Source organism: Oratosquilla oratoria, chromosome 12, assembly GCF_046742065.1.
Source record: "Oratosquilla oratoria isolate Oo_2021 chromosome 12, ASM4674206v1, whole genome shotgun sequence".
Classification (NCBI taxonomy): domain Eukaryota; kingdom Metazoa; phylum Arthropoda; class Malacostraca; order Stomatopoda; family Squillidae; genus Oratosquilla; species Oratosquilla oratoria.
Window position 1 is genome coordinate 33,142,099 of NC_134788.1, and position 19,100 is coordinate 33,161,198.

The 19,100-nt window shown below is 36.9% G+C and overlaps 1 protein-coding gene across 1 annotated transcript in view; it reads right to left on the reverse strand.

Moving 5' to 3' along the window:
* Window positions 1–5,233, reverse strand: part of LOC143030324 (uncharacterized) — a 5,799-nt gene extending 566 nt beyond the window's left edge. The window contains exons 1-2 of the mRNA XM_076193477.1: window positions 5,088–5,233; window positions 1–2,304 (exon numbers count right to left, since the gene is read on the reverse strand). The exon at window positions 1–2,304 is cut by the window's left edge and continues 566 nt beyond it. Coding sequence (XP_076049592.1) covers window positions 909–2,304; window positions 5,088–5,233 — 1,542 coding nt within the window. The 3' untranslated portion in view covers window positions 1–908. The remainder of the gene's footprint in view (window positions 2,305–5,087) is intronic.
* Between the last annotated feature and the right edge of the window lie 13,867 nt (window positions 5,234–19,100).

Consider the following 19,100-nt stretch of genomic DNA (forward strand, 5'->3'; position numbering starts at 1 on the left):
TTTTACATCTCATCATCTTACTTTCACCCACATTTACCTTCAACTTCCTTTCACACACCTTCCCAAATTCTGTCACTTCTACCTTACTCAGAATTTGTTATACATTCTCTGATTATTCTATCTTCTCATTTTGAAGATGATAGATTATTTTATTTTTAAACTCATACCATAAAAGTATCACTGAAGCCACTAACTTAAAAATACAGGAGGAAATATCTATAAATATATTCTATAATTCTAATATACCATAGAACCACTTTGCCTGATCACCATGGCAGTTTACATTGCAGTCTTTAGGGATAAGAGCATCATGAGATCAAAGTTCAAATACTAAAGATTCCCCTTCTCCATGCCATATGCATAGTGATATAACTTATTTGTGAAATATAAGCAAAACATACCTATACTGGAAATGCTTATTTCCTGTGTGTATTATATTATATTTGAGATTATTTTTTTTTTTTTGGGGGGAAGCAATGCACACCAGATTGGGAAGATTTAATTCCTATTTAGATCATATATCTTTAGTATATGATACTTCTTACTGAGAAAACTCTATCCCACATCACTCTAGAGTAGTGGTTCTTGACTTGAGGTACCTGTACCCCAAAGGGTTACAAAACCTTAATCCTGGGGGTACAAGACATGATAGCCAGTACAATGGTATATTTACCATGAGAATGCATAATGTGCATTCACTGTATCCTACTAATTGGCATTTCTATTTTGAAATGAAAACGTACCTTTGTTCAGTAATTTGAATACATCAAATAATTTCTCAGCAAGGTTTGTATCACTCATCCCTTTCATACATTTGCATTGTATCTAAATTGGGTGAGGGTACGAGAAATATTTTTTCTAGATAAACAAAGTCTATGGAAACTGAAAAAGGTTTAAGAACCGCTGCTCTAAAGAGGTTTTTCTCCTGTGTGCATCATCATATGCTTCTTCAGATGGATTTTTTGTGAGAAAGAAGCGACACATGTATCACACTGGAAAGGTTTTTTTCCGGTATGTCTCATTGTATGTCGTTCTAGATAATTCTTTTGTGAAAAAGACGCACGACACACACTACACTGAAATGGTTTCTCTCCAGTGTGTACCATCATATGGTTTTTGAGATGAATGTTTTGCGAGAAAGCAGCGACACATATATTACACTGAAAAGGCTTTTCTCCTGTATGAATCATCCTGTGTGTTTTGAGGCGGCTCTTGACCGAAAAAGCCGCGTCACACAGGTCACACTGGTACGGTTTCTCTCCTGTGTGCCTCATCATATGATTTTTAAGATGAATTTTTTGCGAGAAGGAAGTAACACATATGTTACATTGGAAAGGTTTTTCTCTGTGGGTCACCCTATGGGCTCCGAGAGTAGTTTTCTGTGAGAGAGCGCCTTCACCTAACTCACACTGATAAAGTTTCTCTCTTGTATGGGCTTTTATATGTGTTTTGAGTTTACATTTCACTGCGAAAGATGCACTGCAAAGGTCACATTGGAATTTATTTTTTCTTGAGTGGGTCATCTTATGCTTCTTGAGGTAGCTCTTGAGTGAGAAAGCACTACCACACTGGTCACACTTGAAAGGCTTTTCTCCCGTGTGGGTCATCATGTGGTTTTGGAGATGGATTTTTTGTGAAAAAGAAGCAAAACATATGTCACACTTGAAAGGCTTCTCTCCTGTGTGGGTTAATGTATGGTTTTTGAGGGTTGCTTTCTTTAAGAAAGACGCGTCACACAAGTCACAGTGGAAAGGTTTTTCTCCGCTATGAGTCATTTTATGCTTACTGAGGTAAGATTTGAGCGAGAAAGCAGCGGCACACAGGTCACACTGGAAAGGCTTGTCTCTTGTGTGTGTCATGACATGCTTGTTGAGATTACTCTTCAGTGAGAAAGCTGCTTTACACAAGTCACACCGAAAAGGCTTCTCTCCAGTGTGGGTCACCATGTGCTTTTTCAGGTCATTCTTTTCCGGGAAAGCAGCTGTGCACAAGCTGCATTGGAAAGGCTTCACCCCTGTGTGGTTCATGATATGCCTCCTGAGATGACTCTTTTGGGAAAAAGCAGCAACACACAGGTCACACTTGAAAGGCTTCTCTCCTGTACGGGTCATCATATGCTGACTCAGATTACTCATCACTGAGAAAGCTGCATCACACATGATGTTACAGTGGACAGAAGTATCTCCTGAGTGAGTCAGTCTATGCCTTCGGATATTACTTCTATGTGAGAAATGCATACCACATAGCTCACAATGGATGGATTTCTTTCCAGTGTGGGGTGTCAGGGTGTCAGGGTTTTTCAGTCTGGAAAAACAACAATGAACAGATCATACTGGAAATGTTTCTGCATTGGTCATGTGATATATTTTGTTACTATAGTAAAACAGCAGTATATGAGTCAAATTTAATTAGTTTCACTCCTGTATAGTTCATTACATAATAAATGGATGGTATCTCAGGGTACCTATACCAGTGAAAATTTGACGAGATTGATTGCTTGCCAATGGAGGGATAAAAACCTATCCTTTGGAAAATTTCTAACAATTTGTATATTTAATTTAGAGGTAGTTCATAAAAAAAACAATATATAGTCTGATTTAACATCAAGTTGTGGTCCCAACTCTGATTTTCCATTGTTAATTCTCTTGTATCTGCTTTTGCACACTGGCAAGAAGCTGTCTTAGGATGCCATCAAGTATACAAAAAAGTTGCAGTTTCTTCCAAACTCTTCCAATTTATCATTACTTCCTTTATGTACTTGCTCTCTCTTTGTGAGGAAAAATAGTTCCTGTCACTCTTTTAACATTTTACATTCTTTGTTTCTACTATATTTCTTTTGAGACCTCTTCTTTTCTCCATAGATATTTCCCATGTTCCTTTACCTATGCACTAAGTTTTTGTTTACATTTTGTCTCCTTTTCAAATGTCTATTCCTCATGTGTTTAATTTCATTTACTTTTATTTCCTACCAGTTCTATGAATAATTAATTGGTGAGAAGATTTTCTTTCTTTATTCAAGTATTCTTGCTTTTAATATTTTCATTGTCCATCAATACTTTCACAATATCTTATGTCTTATAACTTTATTCTAGTTGCTACTAGGTAATTTAATTGAACTGAGAGAAAACTCCTCCATGGCAAAATATGTTACTTACATCTCTACTCCCCCTTTCAAAGCACTTCTTTGGTATATATACTAAATGCTACCAGGTGATTTTATTTAGCTGAGGTGAACCCATTCCACTGCCTATATCAGACCTACTTTTTTCAACATTTCTGCTAATATACATAATTTAAATATCTATTCTAGCTGGAAAAATATGTCAGTGTTTGGCTACAAAAAATTATATGGTGATCTATTGAAGAATTACCACACTACATTGTTCAATTCAAATCCTTCAATACACTGATGGTGCTGATTTTTCAGACTTTATATATATATATATATATATATATATATATATATATAAATATATATATATATATATATATATATATATATATATATATATATATATGTATGTATGTATGTATGTATATGTATATATTAAACACATTGCATGTATGTATATATATATATAAACATTGAGCTGAACTTTGATTCTTTATAAGTTTTCCGCTCCACAAAGTGTGGTAAACATTTTAATATATTTGATATTTGCAACTCTTATGAAAATTATCCTTCGTAGGAATGCAAAGGCTTCAATGGAACTGTATATACAGAATATAGATAATATTAGAAGAAAAAAAACATTGAGCTGAACTTTGATTCTTTATAAGTTTTCTGCTCCACAAATTGTGATAAACATATTTGATATTTGCAACTCTTATAAAAGTTATCCTTCGTAGGAATAGAAATCGTTATGAATAATGTTACCAGTACATTTTACCTACATTTCAACATCACAAGAGCCATACCTGTTACAGATGTTTCATTGGGAACTGTAGCATCGGTGTAATATTTTTCTAAATACTATATTGCTGTCTTGTAAGCTTAGTCCGTCACGTAATCTGCAGTTTACGTGCCAAAATAGCCTCAACCAGTTTATGTCTCATGATGCTAATTAGACCGAAATAAACAAGTCACAAGCAATAACGAAATGTAATTAACTTGGGGCTTGAAGGCAGATTGTTTTTATAAGTAATATTTCATAACATTAATATCTAGAATATATAATCTGTTTACTGTGAGCGGATGTAATAATGGGATGATGTCTGGTAAACAAGCAGAAATAACTTGCCATTGTGATCGCATTATTTCAGTGTCAATGCTTTTCAAACAAGATTCTTTGATTATAATTCGGTCCAGCAGTGGGATAATTAGGGAGAAATGCCGATGAATAATTCAAGAAGGTGGTGAAAGAGATAATTAAGAGAGGACACAAGGAAGGAAAAGCCGGGTCGTATTTTAAGTATGAGACTTTACTCAATAGATGCCTTGCTTGCTGGATGATATATTGGGGAAATATGCACGACATTGAGTGAGATGCCTTCGTATTCATATTCAATAGGACTGGATAAAAAGCTTCATAGGGCCTGAGGCATAGCTAAATTTGAAAGTCCCTCAACATTGAGGTATACACAAATTTTAGTAATGAATAGATACGTAGATAAACAAACAAATAAATAGATCGATGAACCAATAATACATTAAAAGGATCACATTAAAAACAAATGTAGTCATTATTCCGTATATAGTATGTTAGTCATCCCTATATAGTATATGCAGCCATTATTCCCTATATAGTATGTATAGGGAGTAATTACTACACATATATATGGAATGATTTGATTTTATCTTATTTTATTCAGAAACAATCATACATACAATAAGTACAATACATGTAAGACTCATAATATACGTAGTAAATATAATTGTACATCCGAGGATGGCACAGAAAGTCAAAAGACTTATTTCCACTGTGGTCCTCATAAAAAAAACTAGGAAAAGATTGTCATAGTAAAAGCTAGGTTATAAGAAGTGTAAATTAGGTTATAAAAAGTGTAAATTAAACATATAAACTATTTTCCTCAGCGAGAATAGTGTCAGAGGACAACTGGTTCTGTCGAGCAAACGGCTGCCTCACGCAGCTAGCAATTCTGATAAAGTTGTGCATACTGAGAACCAGACAGTGGCTTCTTTATTCATTGACCATGCAATGGCATATAAAACTAAATGTTTTCGTTCTTGGAATTTGGGAGTCTCTTCAAGTCTGCGGGGGCTTGACGCCATTTACCAAAAGGTCTCCTGTCGGCATGCTCCGCCTTACAAAGGCTGAGCATGCCGACAGGAGACCTTTTGGTCCATAACTAGGTAGGATGCGAACAAATATAATAATGATAAAAAGAAAATACAAATTATAATATAAATGATAATAAATAGAATAAATGCATAGGCATAGTTAAATAATAAACAAACAGGTAAATAGTAATGATGAATTTACAGATAAATAATAATAAACTAAAATCAAGCAAATAATAAAGACAAATAAACAAATAATATAAAATAAATGGCAATCATTACAACATTTTGCTTAGATGTTTATCTAAACGAATTATAAAGCTTCGAACTGAACTACATTGCACTGCCTCTGCAGGAAGTTTATTCCATTCATTAACTACATGGTTGGCGAAGTTGTTTCTATCCACTTCCAAATTAAATCTATTTCGTGACAGTTTGAGATAATAATTTCTTGTCGAATTCTCATTCAGTGTAAACATTTTGTCGTGTTCAATTGAACATCTAAAATGTACTTTCATATACCAAATTCCTTGTTGACCAATCAAGTCTACTTATGATCCCACAGAAGTACAATGGAAATTACCTAATTATTATTAGATATGAGGACAGTATATGATATTATGAAATACAAGAAAACTGTAGTGATTGGAAGAGAAAGGAGGTTTAAACATAAATACTAATTCGATGATGATTGATTCTATTTAACGTCGCAAAAGTCCCTATCAGGGGCCAAAGATGGTATCCCTCACAGACGATTTTGTGGCGAGGAACTTAATGAATCATGCCCTCGGTTCGACTCGCCGGTGTCAGCGGCCCTCAGCCTAGCGCGGGTTATCAACTCGTCCATACTCGCCGTCACCGCATTACTTATTTCTTGTAGTCCAGCAGATATGCGATCTGGAAAACCATTCACAAACACCACCGTTACTAGCTTTTCCAAACCTTTGCCCTCGAACGTCGACAGGGCTGCTAACCTTCTGATTTCGTTGGCGAACACATCAACCTGTTCACCTGTCCACTGCATTCTTTGCAGCTGACAAGAAGCATTAAACAGACTATCACCTAAACCTTCCTTTAATCTTTTCTTCGCCTTCCCCGCATCCGCTTGTTCATCAATCGTCATTTCCAGATAGATGGCTAACGCGTCGTTCTCCAAGTTAAGGCCAAAATAGCTCGCCACGTCCGACACTCCCGTCAGGTTCGCGACCAACTCCGCCTTTTTTAACCCATTCAACTTCGATGACAAGATTCTTGTCATTTGGTCAAATAAAACAAAAAATCATAAAACACCAAAATGTTTGATCAAACACCAGAAAAATTATGACGTCAGTCCTCCCTTCACGAAGCGAGGACTGACGTCATAATTTTTCTGGTGTTTGATTAAACATTTTGGTGTTTTATGATTTTTTTTTTTTATTTGACCAAATGGCAAGAATCTTGTCAAACGGCCTTAGGGTGATATTGTTCATCTTGAATGGCTCCCTGGAGCTCGTTGTCGCGGTCGTCTTGGCGCCTAGATAGCTTGTCTTCGAACGGAAATATTCATTTACCTGTTTTCTGTAGAAATCCCGTTCCTGTGGCTGCTTCTGCCTCAGTCCTTAATCATCCTTGGATACACACCACACACGACCCTCTCTCCGCGTCTCTCACCTTCGTTCCACTCGCTCACACCCATAGCCCTTGCTACACAGTGGGCACCCACACCGACGCGCGGGCACCCCCCCCCCTCCCACGGGGTCACCAACTCCGCGCGCCCTTTGACCGGGGTGGGGGTTTGCCAACTGCGCGTCCCCGTCCGTGCCACATTCACAACATTCACACCACAATTTTTCTCTCAATTTATAGTTCTACTAGGATGTCTTGTATAATTAAGATTTATTATACAAAGTACGATAACACAAGTAGACTCTATATGTATATACATACATATTCGTTTTTATATATTTATTAATTTATTTTTATTTATTAATCTTTTAGTCTATTTATTTTACTATTTTGTTTATTCATTTATTCGCTTATTTATTTTTTGTGACTGGAAGGACGCCGTCTGTTATTTCAAGAAGGTCAGCCATTCCTCTCTCTCATTCCCATCTCTCAATGGGGCTACCCGTTTGGACAACCTTACAGGTACTCCCGAACATTTCATGCATGACCGCACAGGACAGTGTCCAGGGCATGATGCGACGGCAGTGACGATACCCGGAGGAAGCTGATGAAACACAGTAATGTCCTAGTCACCTCAGGTCAGAGGTGAGCGGTGGGGGGGGGGGTATTTCAGGAGCCGAAACCCCCCAGACACGTGCAGTACCACCGAGCTATACCGGGCTCCTACGTATCCTTGTATCACTGAAGGTCCGAAGAAGGTAGTGCATATTCGGACCGCGGAAAAACGCATAAGGTGGTATTGGCATTTAAATTATGTCGAGGAATGATGAATGTCTATAGGGGGTTACCCACTTTCTGCATAAATTTAACATTGGAACACTGCGGAAAACCCCTGTACAAAGCGTAGGCCGAGTGAATGTGTTAAAATCGTTAAGTCCAGCATTTGAAGGACTGTAGAGTAGGTTTGGTATCCATAGTCTATTTTGCTTTGTACGTGATTGATTTCGATCACGGGTTCTGAGGCAGAAATTTTACTGCTGTTTGATAAGGCGGTGAAGCAATCTTTGCCTTTGGGATGTTCAAGAGAAAGCTGTAGAAATGCAAAGATACGTTTATTTGCGTTTTATTGACTTTGAAAAAGCTTATAATACAATAAGACACGAGGAAATAGTAAAAAAGCTGAGAGACATTGGTTTCGACAATAAAGACATTAGATTATTTGCAAATTTGTACGGGGACCAAAGAGCTGCAGTCCACACAGAAAACGGTAAAACGGAATGGTAAGAAATAATGAAAGAAATTAGGCAAGGCTGCATGTTGTCACCAGATTTATTTTCATTATATATTCAAAATGTGATGAAATGATTAGAGGACCTGGATGGTATCAAAATTGGGGGAAGAAATATTAACAATATACGCAGATGACATGGTGGATTGAACTGATGCAATCACCAGATGGAGAGTACAAACAGAAAAGTCTAAGAATCAACTTTAGCAAAACCGAATCAGTGGGCATTATCAATGGACAGCAAAGGATTACAGTAAATGTAATGCTACATCAATGAGAATAAAACAAGCAAGGAATCTTAATACTTGGAAAATAACGGAAAAGCTTGACTGTGAAGAGGAAACAGGTAAAAGAAGAGCCTGTTTCTCATAGCACTTTTGACCCCCCAAAGTATTCACTAGCTTCTCTCAATCCACAATTTACTTCCACCCCGAGTCCTCCCTTTCCTGCCACATGTTACCCCAAATACTTAAAGCTATCCTTTTCTTCCAGCCTCTCTCCTTTTAGACTTCCAACGCACTGCCACCCTCTACCATTGTACATCTCATCACCTTATTTTTACCCACATCTACCTTCAACTTTCATCTACCGCATACCTTCACAAACTCTATCACTTGTATCGGGGTGGCCAATGAAACAGTCAATTTGGCATAATATTGTATTAGTTACAAGCACTACAAATACAAGCGTGCGGTCATTTCGTAATCAGAATCAAGATGACGCTAAGCGACGCGACCAAGCTGCGACTTGGCGGGAAAACATACACGCCCAAATGAAAACTTGGTTCTCACAATAATGTATATGATATAATGTACAATGAATAATGCATATAATAATGTCATATCTCACAATAATGATAAATAAATGATTTACAAATAGGTATGTACCCGGTGCAACACACAAAGAATATTCTATGCCACCATTACACACTAACTCCCTTAACCCTTCTTCTGATCCTGCCACAAGCGCAGTGTCATCAGCAAATAACAACTTGCCCACTTCCCACTTTTCTCCACTTTCTTTAACCCTCTCCAGTCCCCTCCCCATTACCCTGGCCTTTACCTCATGCACCACACCATCCATGTAAACATTGAGCAGCCATAGTGACATGACACATCTCTGATGCAGTCCCACCTTTACATCAAACCATTCGTACTCTTTCCATTTCCCATTCTAACACAGAATCTACTACTCACATAAAAAACTCTTGACTGTCATTAACAGCTTTCCCTCAATCCCATATATCTGCAAAACTTCCCACAGTTCCTTTCTATCCTGTCAAAAGCCTTTTCCAAATCCATAAAGACCCCCAAAAATATCCTTACCTTTTCCTACCACTTTCTTGCATATGTCTTACCACAAAAATCATCCATGCAACCCCTACCTTTAATAAACCCACACTGTTTCTCACCAATTACTCCCTCTGTACCTCTCCTAATCCTCTCAATTAAAACCCTCCCATAAGCTTTCCCAACTACACTCAACAAACTGATCCCTCTCAAACTACTATACTTACAATTGTCCCCTTTTCACTTGTAAAGTGGAACTATACAGGCACCCTTCCAGTGCTCAGGAACTCTACCCTCCCTTAGACACACATTAAACAACCTCACTAGCCAGTCCACTATTACTGTACCCCCTTTCTTGAGGAGAATGACCAAAATGATACATGGGCTCAGAAATTTACACTACAAAGAGAGGCTTAGGCACCTTAACTTACACTCTCTGGAAAGACACAGAGTGTGGGGTGATCTAATAGAGGTGTTTATAAGTGGATTAAAGGTTTTAACAAAGGTGATACAACAAGGTCATCATATCAAGACAACAGGCATGACTCACAGTAATGGATTTAAACTGCATAAATTTAGACTTAAGAAGGAAATAGGCAAGAATTGGTTTACTAATAGGGTGGTCAACGAATGGAATAGACTTAGTAACCATGTAGTGAGTGCTGAAACTATCAGTTGTTTTAAGAAATGGTTAGACAACTTTATGGATGGGGATGACAGGTGGTAATGGACATGGAACTGCCTAATGTAGGCCTTATGGTCTCTTGCAGTCTTCATTCTTATGTCCTTATGACACTCTGCATGAATCCCATCTAATCCAGGTGCCTTACCTGCTCTCATCATTTTCAAAGCTATTTACATCTCATCTTTTCTTATTTCTCGTCCACTTTCCTTTCCCGCCACCGTCATTTTATTAGCGCCTCCGTTGCTGCCACCAATCCCTCCCTATCTTCCACATTCAACAACTCTCTAAAATACTCTGCCCATCTTCCCCTTACTACCTCCTCTTCCATTCACATCTGTCCATATGCACCTTTTACCTTTTCTTCTCTACTTGACTTACCTCCCCTTCCTCTCTTGGTTTCCTTTCAAAAAAATATTTTTATTGCTTTCAAAAATTTCCTTTGTACTCCTCTCCCATTTTCCATCTGCTCTCCTTTTTGCCTCCTCTATCTTTTGTTTTGCTTCCATTCTTTTTTTTTTTTTATACCTTTCATATTTTTTCTCTTATCCTACTTTGCAACCAGTCCCTGATTGCTCTTTTCTTCTCTTCTGTTACTTTCTTCACTTCATCATCCCACCACTCACTACCCTTTCTTTTATTTCCTCCCATCCTCCTTTGTTCCACATACCATCTCTGCACACCTTGTCATTTCTTCCTTGAAACACCCCATTACTCTTCCACACCTATTTCCACTCTATCTTTCACCATCCCCCACACTTCTCTCAGATTTTTCTTCTCATTTAAGCAGTTTGCTCTAATTATCTCCCTACCCTCTGTCCTTTTCCTCTTTCTTCACCTATCCTCCACTCTCAACTTACTTTCCACCAAAAAATTATATGATATATATATACATATATATATATGTGTATATATATGTATATATATACATATATATGTATATATATATATATATATATATATATATATATGTGTGTATATATATATATATATATGTGTGTGTTGAGACATTCTGACAGGTTGATGTAAGCGGAATAGGAAACACCGGAGTCTTAGTCTTGATTTTATCCCTGACTAGTTTCGCAGTTATGCTTTTACAAAGGAATCCTTTCAAAAATCATACCTGCGAAACTAGTCAGGAATAAACTCAAGACTAAGATTCCTGTGTTTCCTATTCCGCTTACATCATATATATGTGTGTATATATATATATATATATATATATATTTATATATATATTCATATATATATATTTATATATATATATATATATATATATATATATATATACATAATACACACATATGCCAAAGGCTTTTCCCCCCTTACACGGAGGGTAGCCAAAAAAAGGCATAGAAATCACTTCTACCCATTTCATTTCCCATATATTCCACTCCCCTCCATCCTCCTCCCTCCCTCCTATCTCCCTCTATATATATATATATATATATATATTATATATATATATATATATATATACATATATATATATATATATATATATATATATATATATATATATTGTAACCAAAGTCATTTGAAGTCAAATGAGCTCTAAACGGGTGGCGTTGGTAAAACCCATGAAAGTCAAGTGTGCCCCCTCACCTTGTATTTTAAGGCTCTAGGGTATCATAAGATTATCAGAATGAAGGAGACTGCAAGAGACCATAAGGCCTACATTAGGCAGCTCTGTATCCATCACCACCTGTCATCCCCATCTATAAAGTTTTCTAATCGTTTCTTAAAACAACTGAGAGTTTCAGCGCTTACTACATGGTTACTAAGTTTATTCCATTCATTGACCACCCTATTAGTAAACCAATTCTTGCCTATTTCCTTTTTAAATCTAAGTTTGTTCAGTTGATGACCATTAATGCGAGTCCTGCCCTGTTGTTTTAATATGATGACCTTGTTTGCATCACCCTTGTTAAACCCTTTGGTCCACTTGAACACCTCCATTAGATCACTCCGCACTCTATGTCTTTCCAGAGAGTGTAAGTTAAGGTGCCTATGCCTCTCTTCGTAAGCCAAATTTCTGAGTCCATGTATCATTTTGGTCATTCTTCTCTGTACTGATTCTAGTGAATTGATATCCATTCTGTAGGACAGAGACCAAAAATGTACCACATAGTCAAGGATGGGTCTAACTATTGCTAGAGTTTGATAATTACCTCTGCACTTCTATTCATTACCGTCCTAGCAATGACACCTAATGCTCTGTTAGCTTTATTCCTGGCGCTAATGCACTGTTTCCTGGTTTTAAGGTCCAGACTCACAAGAACTCCCAAGTCTCACTTGCACTCAGTTTTCTCTAAAAGCGTGTTATCTAAGCTTTATCTATTTTCGGAGTTGTGTAGCCCTATGTTTAACATGCTACACTTAGAGATATTGATGTTCATTTGCCATTTCACCGACCATGTGAACAATTTAAGATCATCCTGCAGAATCTCTGCGTCGTCTCCTGACCTAATCAGGCATCCTATTTTAGTGTCATCTGCAAACTTACTAACATCACTATTTATCCCATCGTCTAAGTCGTTTATGTACATAATGAACAACAAGGGACCCAAAACTGAGCCCTCGGGGACCCCACTAATAACATTGCCCCAACTAGATTTTACTCCATTTATGGTGACCCACTGTTTTCTGTTACTAATCCATTCTAATACTTTTCCTCCTTTGCCATGGGCTTTGATTTTATTTAGCAGTTTCTGGTGTGGCACCTTGTCAAACGCTTTGCTAAAGTCAAGGTAAATATTATCGTAATTATCATTGTTATCTGATGCCTTATATACTTTAGTGTAAAAGGATAGAAGATTAGTCACACATGACTTACCCTTGGAGAAACCATGCTGTGAATCATGAATTAAATTATTTCTTTCGTTGTGTTCTCTGAGTCTATTTACTATTACTGATTCAAGCATTTTTCCTATAACCGATGTCAAACTGATTGGCCTGTAGTTGCATATAGACAATCTATCTCCCTTTTTAAAAACAGAAATAATGTTTGCTTACCTCCAAGCAGTAGGCACAAAACCAGTGTCTACTGATTTATCAAATATATCAGTCAACTGGTCACAGATTTCAAATGTACACTCCTTTAGCATTCTTGGAAAATTTTCGTCTGGACCCAGGGATTTTGTAGCTTTAAGTCTTTCAATCTGCTTGACTACTTCTACTTTACTAATGCTGTTATTAAATAGACTACTTTATTTATCCCCTCTGATAATCGGATCGCAGTCAGGTACAAATGTGCACCGTTTTGTAAGTGTTGAGTAGGAACCTGTGGACTTGGCTCATTTATATATATGTGATATTGTTCTTTACAGATAGCAACTAGTGTGAACAGGGTGTGTCCCATTGTAGAATTGATAATTGATGAGTAGGCCAGTGGTGATTTCGAGGAGGGTGGGGTACTTGTAATGTTTGATGAGATGAGAATTGAGACAAAGATCGGTAAAGCTCCTTGGAGGTGGATTTGATTTTATTCATCTATTTATTTATTTTGTAGGATCCACTGCTTCTAGGCTAAATCATACATCTTATGCAAAGAATATGGCATGGACATTTTTGTTAGGAAATGTGGTACATATTGTTTATTTGCTCTAGGATGCCTGTAGTATTGTGGCCTGTTTGGAAGTCTGGATGGTGTTACATGAGTTATATTCCAATTGCTAAGAGTGTTCATTTTTTTTTTTCCCAATACTTTGAAGAGGTAGTTTGAGAGGGCAACCGGTCAGTAGTTACTTGGGGGATATTCTGGTCTTTCCTGTTTAGCAAAAGGAAGTCTAATAGCTTTTCTTTTTGTGGTTGGGAATGTGGCTTCCACCCATGTTCGGATGAAGAGACCTAGTATAAAGAATATAACAATCAAGTGCATCACCTCTTGTTTTGAGAAATTGGATGTTTTTATAGTGTGTTCTCCACTGCAACTGTAAGGTTAAGAATCCATTTCCTTGGGCCTACATTTGGTGGGGTTTCTCATACTTGTTGGTAAGCATTTGGCTACTTTAAAGGGGTTTCTTTTTGGCAAGTGATGGTTCTCTAGTGTGAGCATAAGAGGGTCTTCACTGGCATGGAGACTTTGTAGGTTAGCATTAGACTTAGGCCAACATGCCTTTAACCCCTGCACTCTATGCCATGGCTGTCCATATTGGCGGGGGGTGGGTGGAGTCCGAAGGGCCTAATGTTATTGATACAATTGATGCATAGAACAAGCTCCTCCTGCTGACCAGGGCTCAAGGCCTGGTATGAGTTGCATACATGGAAGTAGATGATGTGTATGCATCATATTCTGGTGTATTATCTTCTGTAGTCAATGGTTTATCAGAACTTCTATGTAGTGATCTTCATCCTGCAGTCATAATGCACCTCTTTTGTTCATATGTAACACATTTGGTGTCATGGTTCTACTGTTTCCATTTTCATTTCCCCTGCAGGCAGTCAACGTGCATATCCATCTGCAATTTCATTTCAAGGACCCACACATTATTCTTCTACAGTATCCTATTATGTTTGTGACACTGGGCTGAATATTAGTAGGATCTCCTCTTATTTTTCTTTTTATATACAATGAAGGTAATAATAGTTCTTGTTCTGTTTCTTCCAGAGTTTGTCAGTGGTATAAAGGCCAAGATCTTCAGCAGCTTCTTTTGGCATCCAGCTCTCCAGCTCATTTTCTTACCTAACCTTACATTTTCTCTCTTATCTTTATTTATTTTTAAAGTCCTAGCTTGTGTATTTCAGCAATTGGATAATTACTTATTTATGAGTTTCCTTTGTCATCGGACCAAGTGGTCATTGTGCCTATGGCACTGAATGGAGCAGATACTTGGAATGCAAGGGAGACAGAAAGGAGAAATTTCAATGTTTGAGAGGTATGTTGGGGTTTATGAAGACAGAGTGAGATAAGGAGTAATAGATTAGAGACAAAAGGGAGCTGGCAAATAGTGTTGATCAAAGAATACTGGGATGGTTTGGGTGCTTTCAAAGAAAGAGTGAAGAAATATTGACAAAAAGAGTGTGGAAAGCAGAGGTGGCTGGAGTGAACTTGAAGGGAAAACCGGGAATGGGGGGGATGGATGAGGTGAAGGAGGCCTTGGGTAAAAGTGGTATGTTTGTTGAGCAGGGAAGAGGGCAGGAGATAGGTGTGAGTGGAGGAAGGTTGTGAATGGATAATAAATTGATGTGGCTTGAAGGAATTCCTCCCCGTTTTTTGTTTTTTTCTAATTACTGGTGAGTGGTTGAGGAGTAAGGTTTACCATGTATATGAAGAGGTGAAGGTAAACCAGCTTTAGCTGTCAGGCCCTCATGTGGACAATGTCTTACTGCATTGCTTCTGAACCAGGTAGTGGATCCCCCCCCCACATACAATCAACAAGAAAATAAGACATCTACAGTAGAAGAGAAGCAAGTGGCTTTTGGGAGGAGGGTGGGTGCATGGCTGGCAACCTGGGGAAGAAGCCATTTGGTTATAGATACACAAGATTACTGGTGCAGTAAACAGTGGGTAATTGGGCTGATTATACCATTCATGTGAACATGTCTCTTCTTAATCTAGTGAGTTCCCTCAAGACAGTTTAGTCCTTTACTGGGTACTTTTCTTTATTTTCCTCAATTGAGGAACTTTGTTTATCCATTAAAGGTAAGGGTATTCAGTCCACATTGCTACAGTTTGTGAAGTAATGTGGTATATACCTATAATATATATTGGTCTCTTTTAGTGGCTGATCATAGTCCTTCAAGGTGTTTCTGGACATTATTTATGTTCTAGTATTCATCACTCTTTAGCTTAAAGTCTAAATAATCAAAGTACATGTGTCAACACACACGTCGATCGTCAAGCCGTCAACAGCGTCAACTAGAGCTCCGAACTAAGACGAAAATTCTCAATAGTGCAAGGAGAGCAGGTGCCCTGGGTTGTTTTGAATGAGAAGGGGAGCATCTGCGGTTGCCCAAAACAATCTATCGAGAGAAAATGCAACAAAATCAAAAAGGATCAAGTAAAAATTGTGACTATTTTCAATCGAACTGGAGGAGTTATACCAATTCTTAATGTAAATAGAGGTCTGGAAACCCCAATGGGACCTATTAGGCTAGGTACTGACGATCTTTTTTCTGTTTTTTGTAAGTACGAAAGAAGAAATTTGAGTCGAATCATAGACATGGAAAGGGAGATGAGTTTTAACAGAAACTCATGGGAATGATAATTCATCGAACTAAAGAGATTATGAATTTAAGAAAATACTTCTTTGAAGTAAACAAAGAGGTGTGTGATTTAGAGAAAAATACCGGAATAAACAATGAACTGTGTGAATTGAAAAAATAACTTATTGAGGTTAAATGTGAAAATGAAAGGATGAAAAACAGACAACACCAATAGTGAGAATTAAAAAAAAAAAAAAAAAAAAGAGATAAATTACAAAATACAAGCAATGTCCGAAAGAATTGAAGAAAAATTTTGCACAAGATTAAGAAATGGAATGAAAACAGGGAAAATGAAGAGAGAGCTTATGGAGAAATAGTACAACAGCAAATGCAGGAGAATGCAAAGGGCACAATTATTCAAGTAATCAATGAGAAAGCAAATTGGGTTAGAGATACAATAGATAAAAAAAAAGTGTATTGTTTTACATGGACTAAAAGAGAAACATGGCATGGTATGTGAGGGAAAAAGCAGAAAAAGAAATAGCAAAAACAATTCTAAAAGAAGTACAAGATGGAGACCAAGAAGTAGAAAAGGAAATAGTAGTATATAGTATGGGACAATATTCAAAAGAAAGCAATCAACCTCTAAAGATAAAATTAAGGTCACAAATGGTAGTAGAAGACATACTAGCAAAATCAGTAAAGTTAGCAAAGACTGAACACTACAACAATATACGGATAAAAAGAGAAATGTATGTTGAGAAAAGAGAGAGAAGACACTAAGAGATAAAGCTAAAAATATATATATATATATATATATATATATATATATATATATATAATATGAAGAGAACGGAGGCCGAAAGAAAGGAGTTCTATTGGAGAGTCTTAGACATGAGGCTGAGAAAAGGGTATGCTCGTGTAAGCGAAACGAAAGAAATATAAAACAACATGGAGAAGGAAAAAATAAAAAAGTGGCTTATACTAACATAGACGGATTGATCTCAGGATTAAGTGATGTAAATGATTACCTGTCAGAAGAAAAAACAGACATAATGGGAATTGCAGAAACAAAATTAAGGGGTCCATTATCATTAAATAGTGTTGGACATGGATTACATAATCATTGAATTAAAAGTAGAGACAAGAAACAGGGCAGAGGAGCCAAATTTCTGGCCAAAAAAAAAATTAAATGTGATGAAGGGTATAAACAGTATGGAAATGATCATGACAAAAAAATGAAGATAACAACATGAAAAGTAGAAAGTTTGTAGTGATTTATGTGCCCCCCAAAACAAGCTCTTGGAAAGAGCGTGAGCATTCAAAAATGCTAGAAGATACAAGGCATTCATTTAACGAGATGATGTAGGGTGGAGGTAACCTAGTACTTATGGGAGATCTTAACTGCAAAGAAAAATGTTGGAAAGAGATGACAGTGAAAGGTAGAGAGGATCTATGGGGAAATGTGTTACTTGACATGAATATAAAGATCAACCTGAACTATTCTATACATATGTGAATGGTAAACTTAAAAATAAACAGGAAATGGTGAAACTATGTCATGGAAATATAGAGTACACAGAAGATTTAGAAATGGCTGAAGTCATGAACAATCACTTCAAGTCAGTTTTCACTAGAGAAAAAGTACAGCATTGGGATGAAGGGAACAAAGTGCAATCCTCTCCCCATGAGGGAAATAAAAATAACACAAAAAGAAATAATGGATCAATTAACAAACCTTGATGTCAGGAAATCACATGGCCCAGATGGAATAGCAAATTGGATACTAAAAGAATGTAAAGAAGAATTAATAGACAAAATATATAACATAATAAGTTGCTCATTCAAAGAAGGAAAAATACCAAATGACTGGAAAAATGCCAATATTGTTCCAATATATAAAGGAGGAAACAAAGAAGATCCAACAAATTACAGACCGATTTCCCTTGAACTGTAGCCAAAATGTGTGAAAAAGTTATTAAGAGCAGGTGGATAAAACATCTGGAAGAAAACAATATAATAGATTTGAGACAATTTGGATTCAGAGAGGGAAGATCATGTGCTACAAATTTAATCTGTTTCTACTCAAGACTAATGTAATACAAGAATGGGATGGATGGACTAATTGTGTTTTCCTAGACTTACAAAAAGCCTTCAACAAAGTGCCACATAAGAAATCATCTAAAAAAAAATTGAAGAAAAAAAATAGAAGGGATACAAAGTAAACTACTAAAGGGGATGGAGGATTTTTTGCATGGAAAGAAAATGAGGGTAGTACTCAAAGAAAAGAGTTCAGCTTGGGAAGAGGTGATTAGTGGAGTTGCACAGGGATCAGTACTGGCTCCAATAATGTTTGCTATTTATGTAAATGACATGGATGAAGATGTGGAATGTTACATGAGCTTCTTTGCAGATGACACTAAATTACTGAGGAAAGTAAATACTGAAATGGATTGTGAATCACTACAGAGAGACCTGAACAGGGTTTGGAAAGGGAGTCAGAAGTGAGAAGTAGACTTCAACATCAAGAAATGTAGCATAATGGAATTTGGAAAAAAGTAAAGAAAATATCAGGATAATATAAAATCAGAACAAAGGAAGTAAAGAAAGTGGAATCTAAAAAAGATCCAGAAGTAATCATCACAAATGATATGTCCCCTGATAAACAAAATTGTTGGAGAATCATACAACTTGCTAAGATCAACAAAGGAGGCCTTTACCTATTTGAATGAAATGGTAAAGAGAGAGAGAGAGAGAGAGAGCAACTACAAAGATGGCCCAAACACTTTTAAACCTGTCATATGAGGAGAGATTGTCAAAACTGAATTTACCAACTCTGAAACAAAG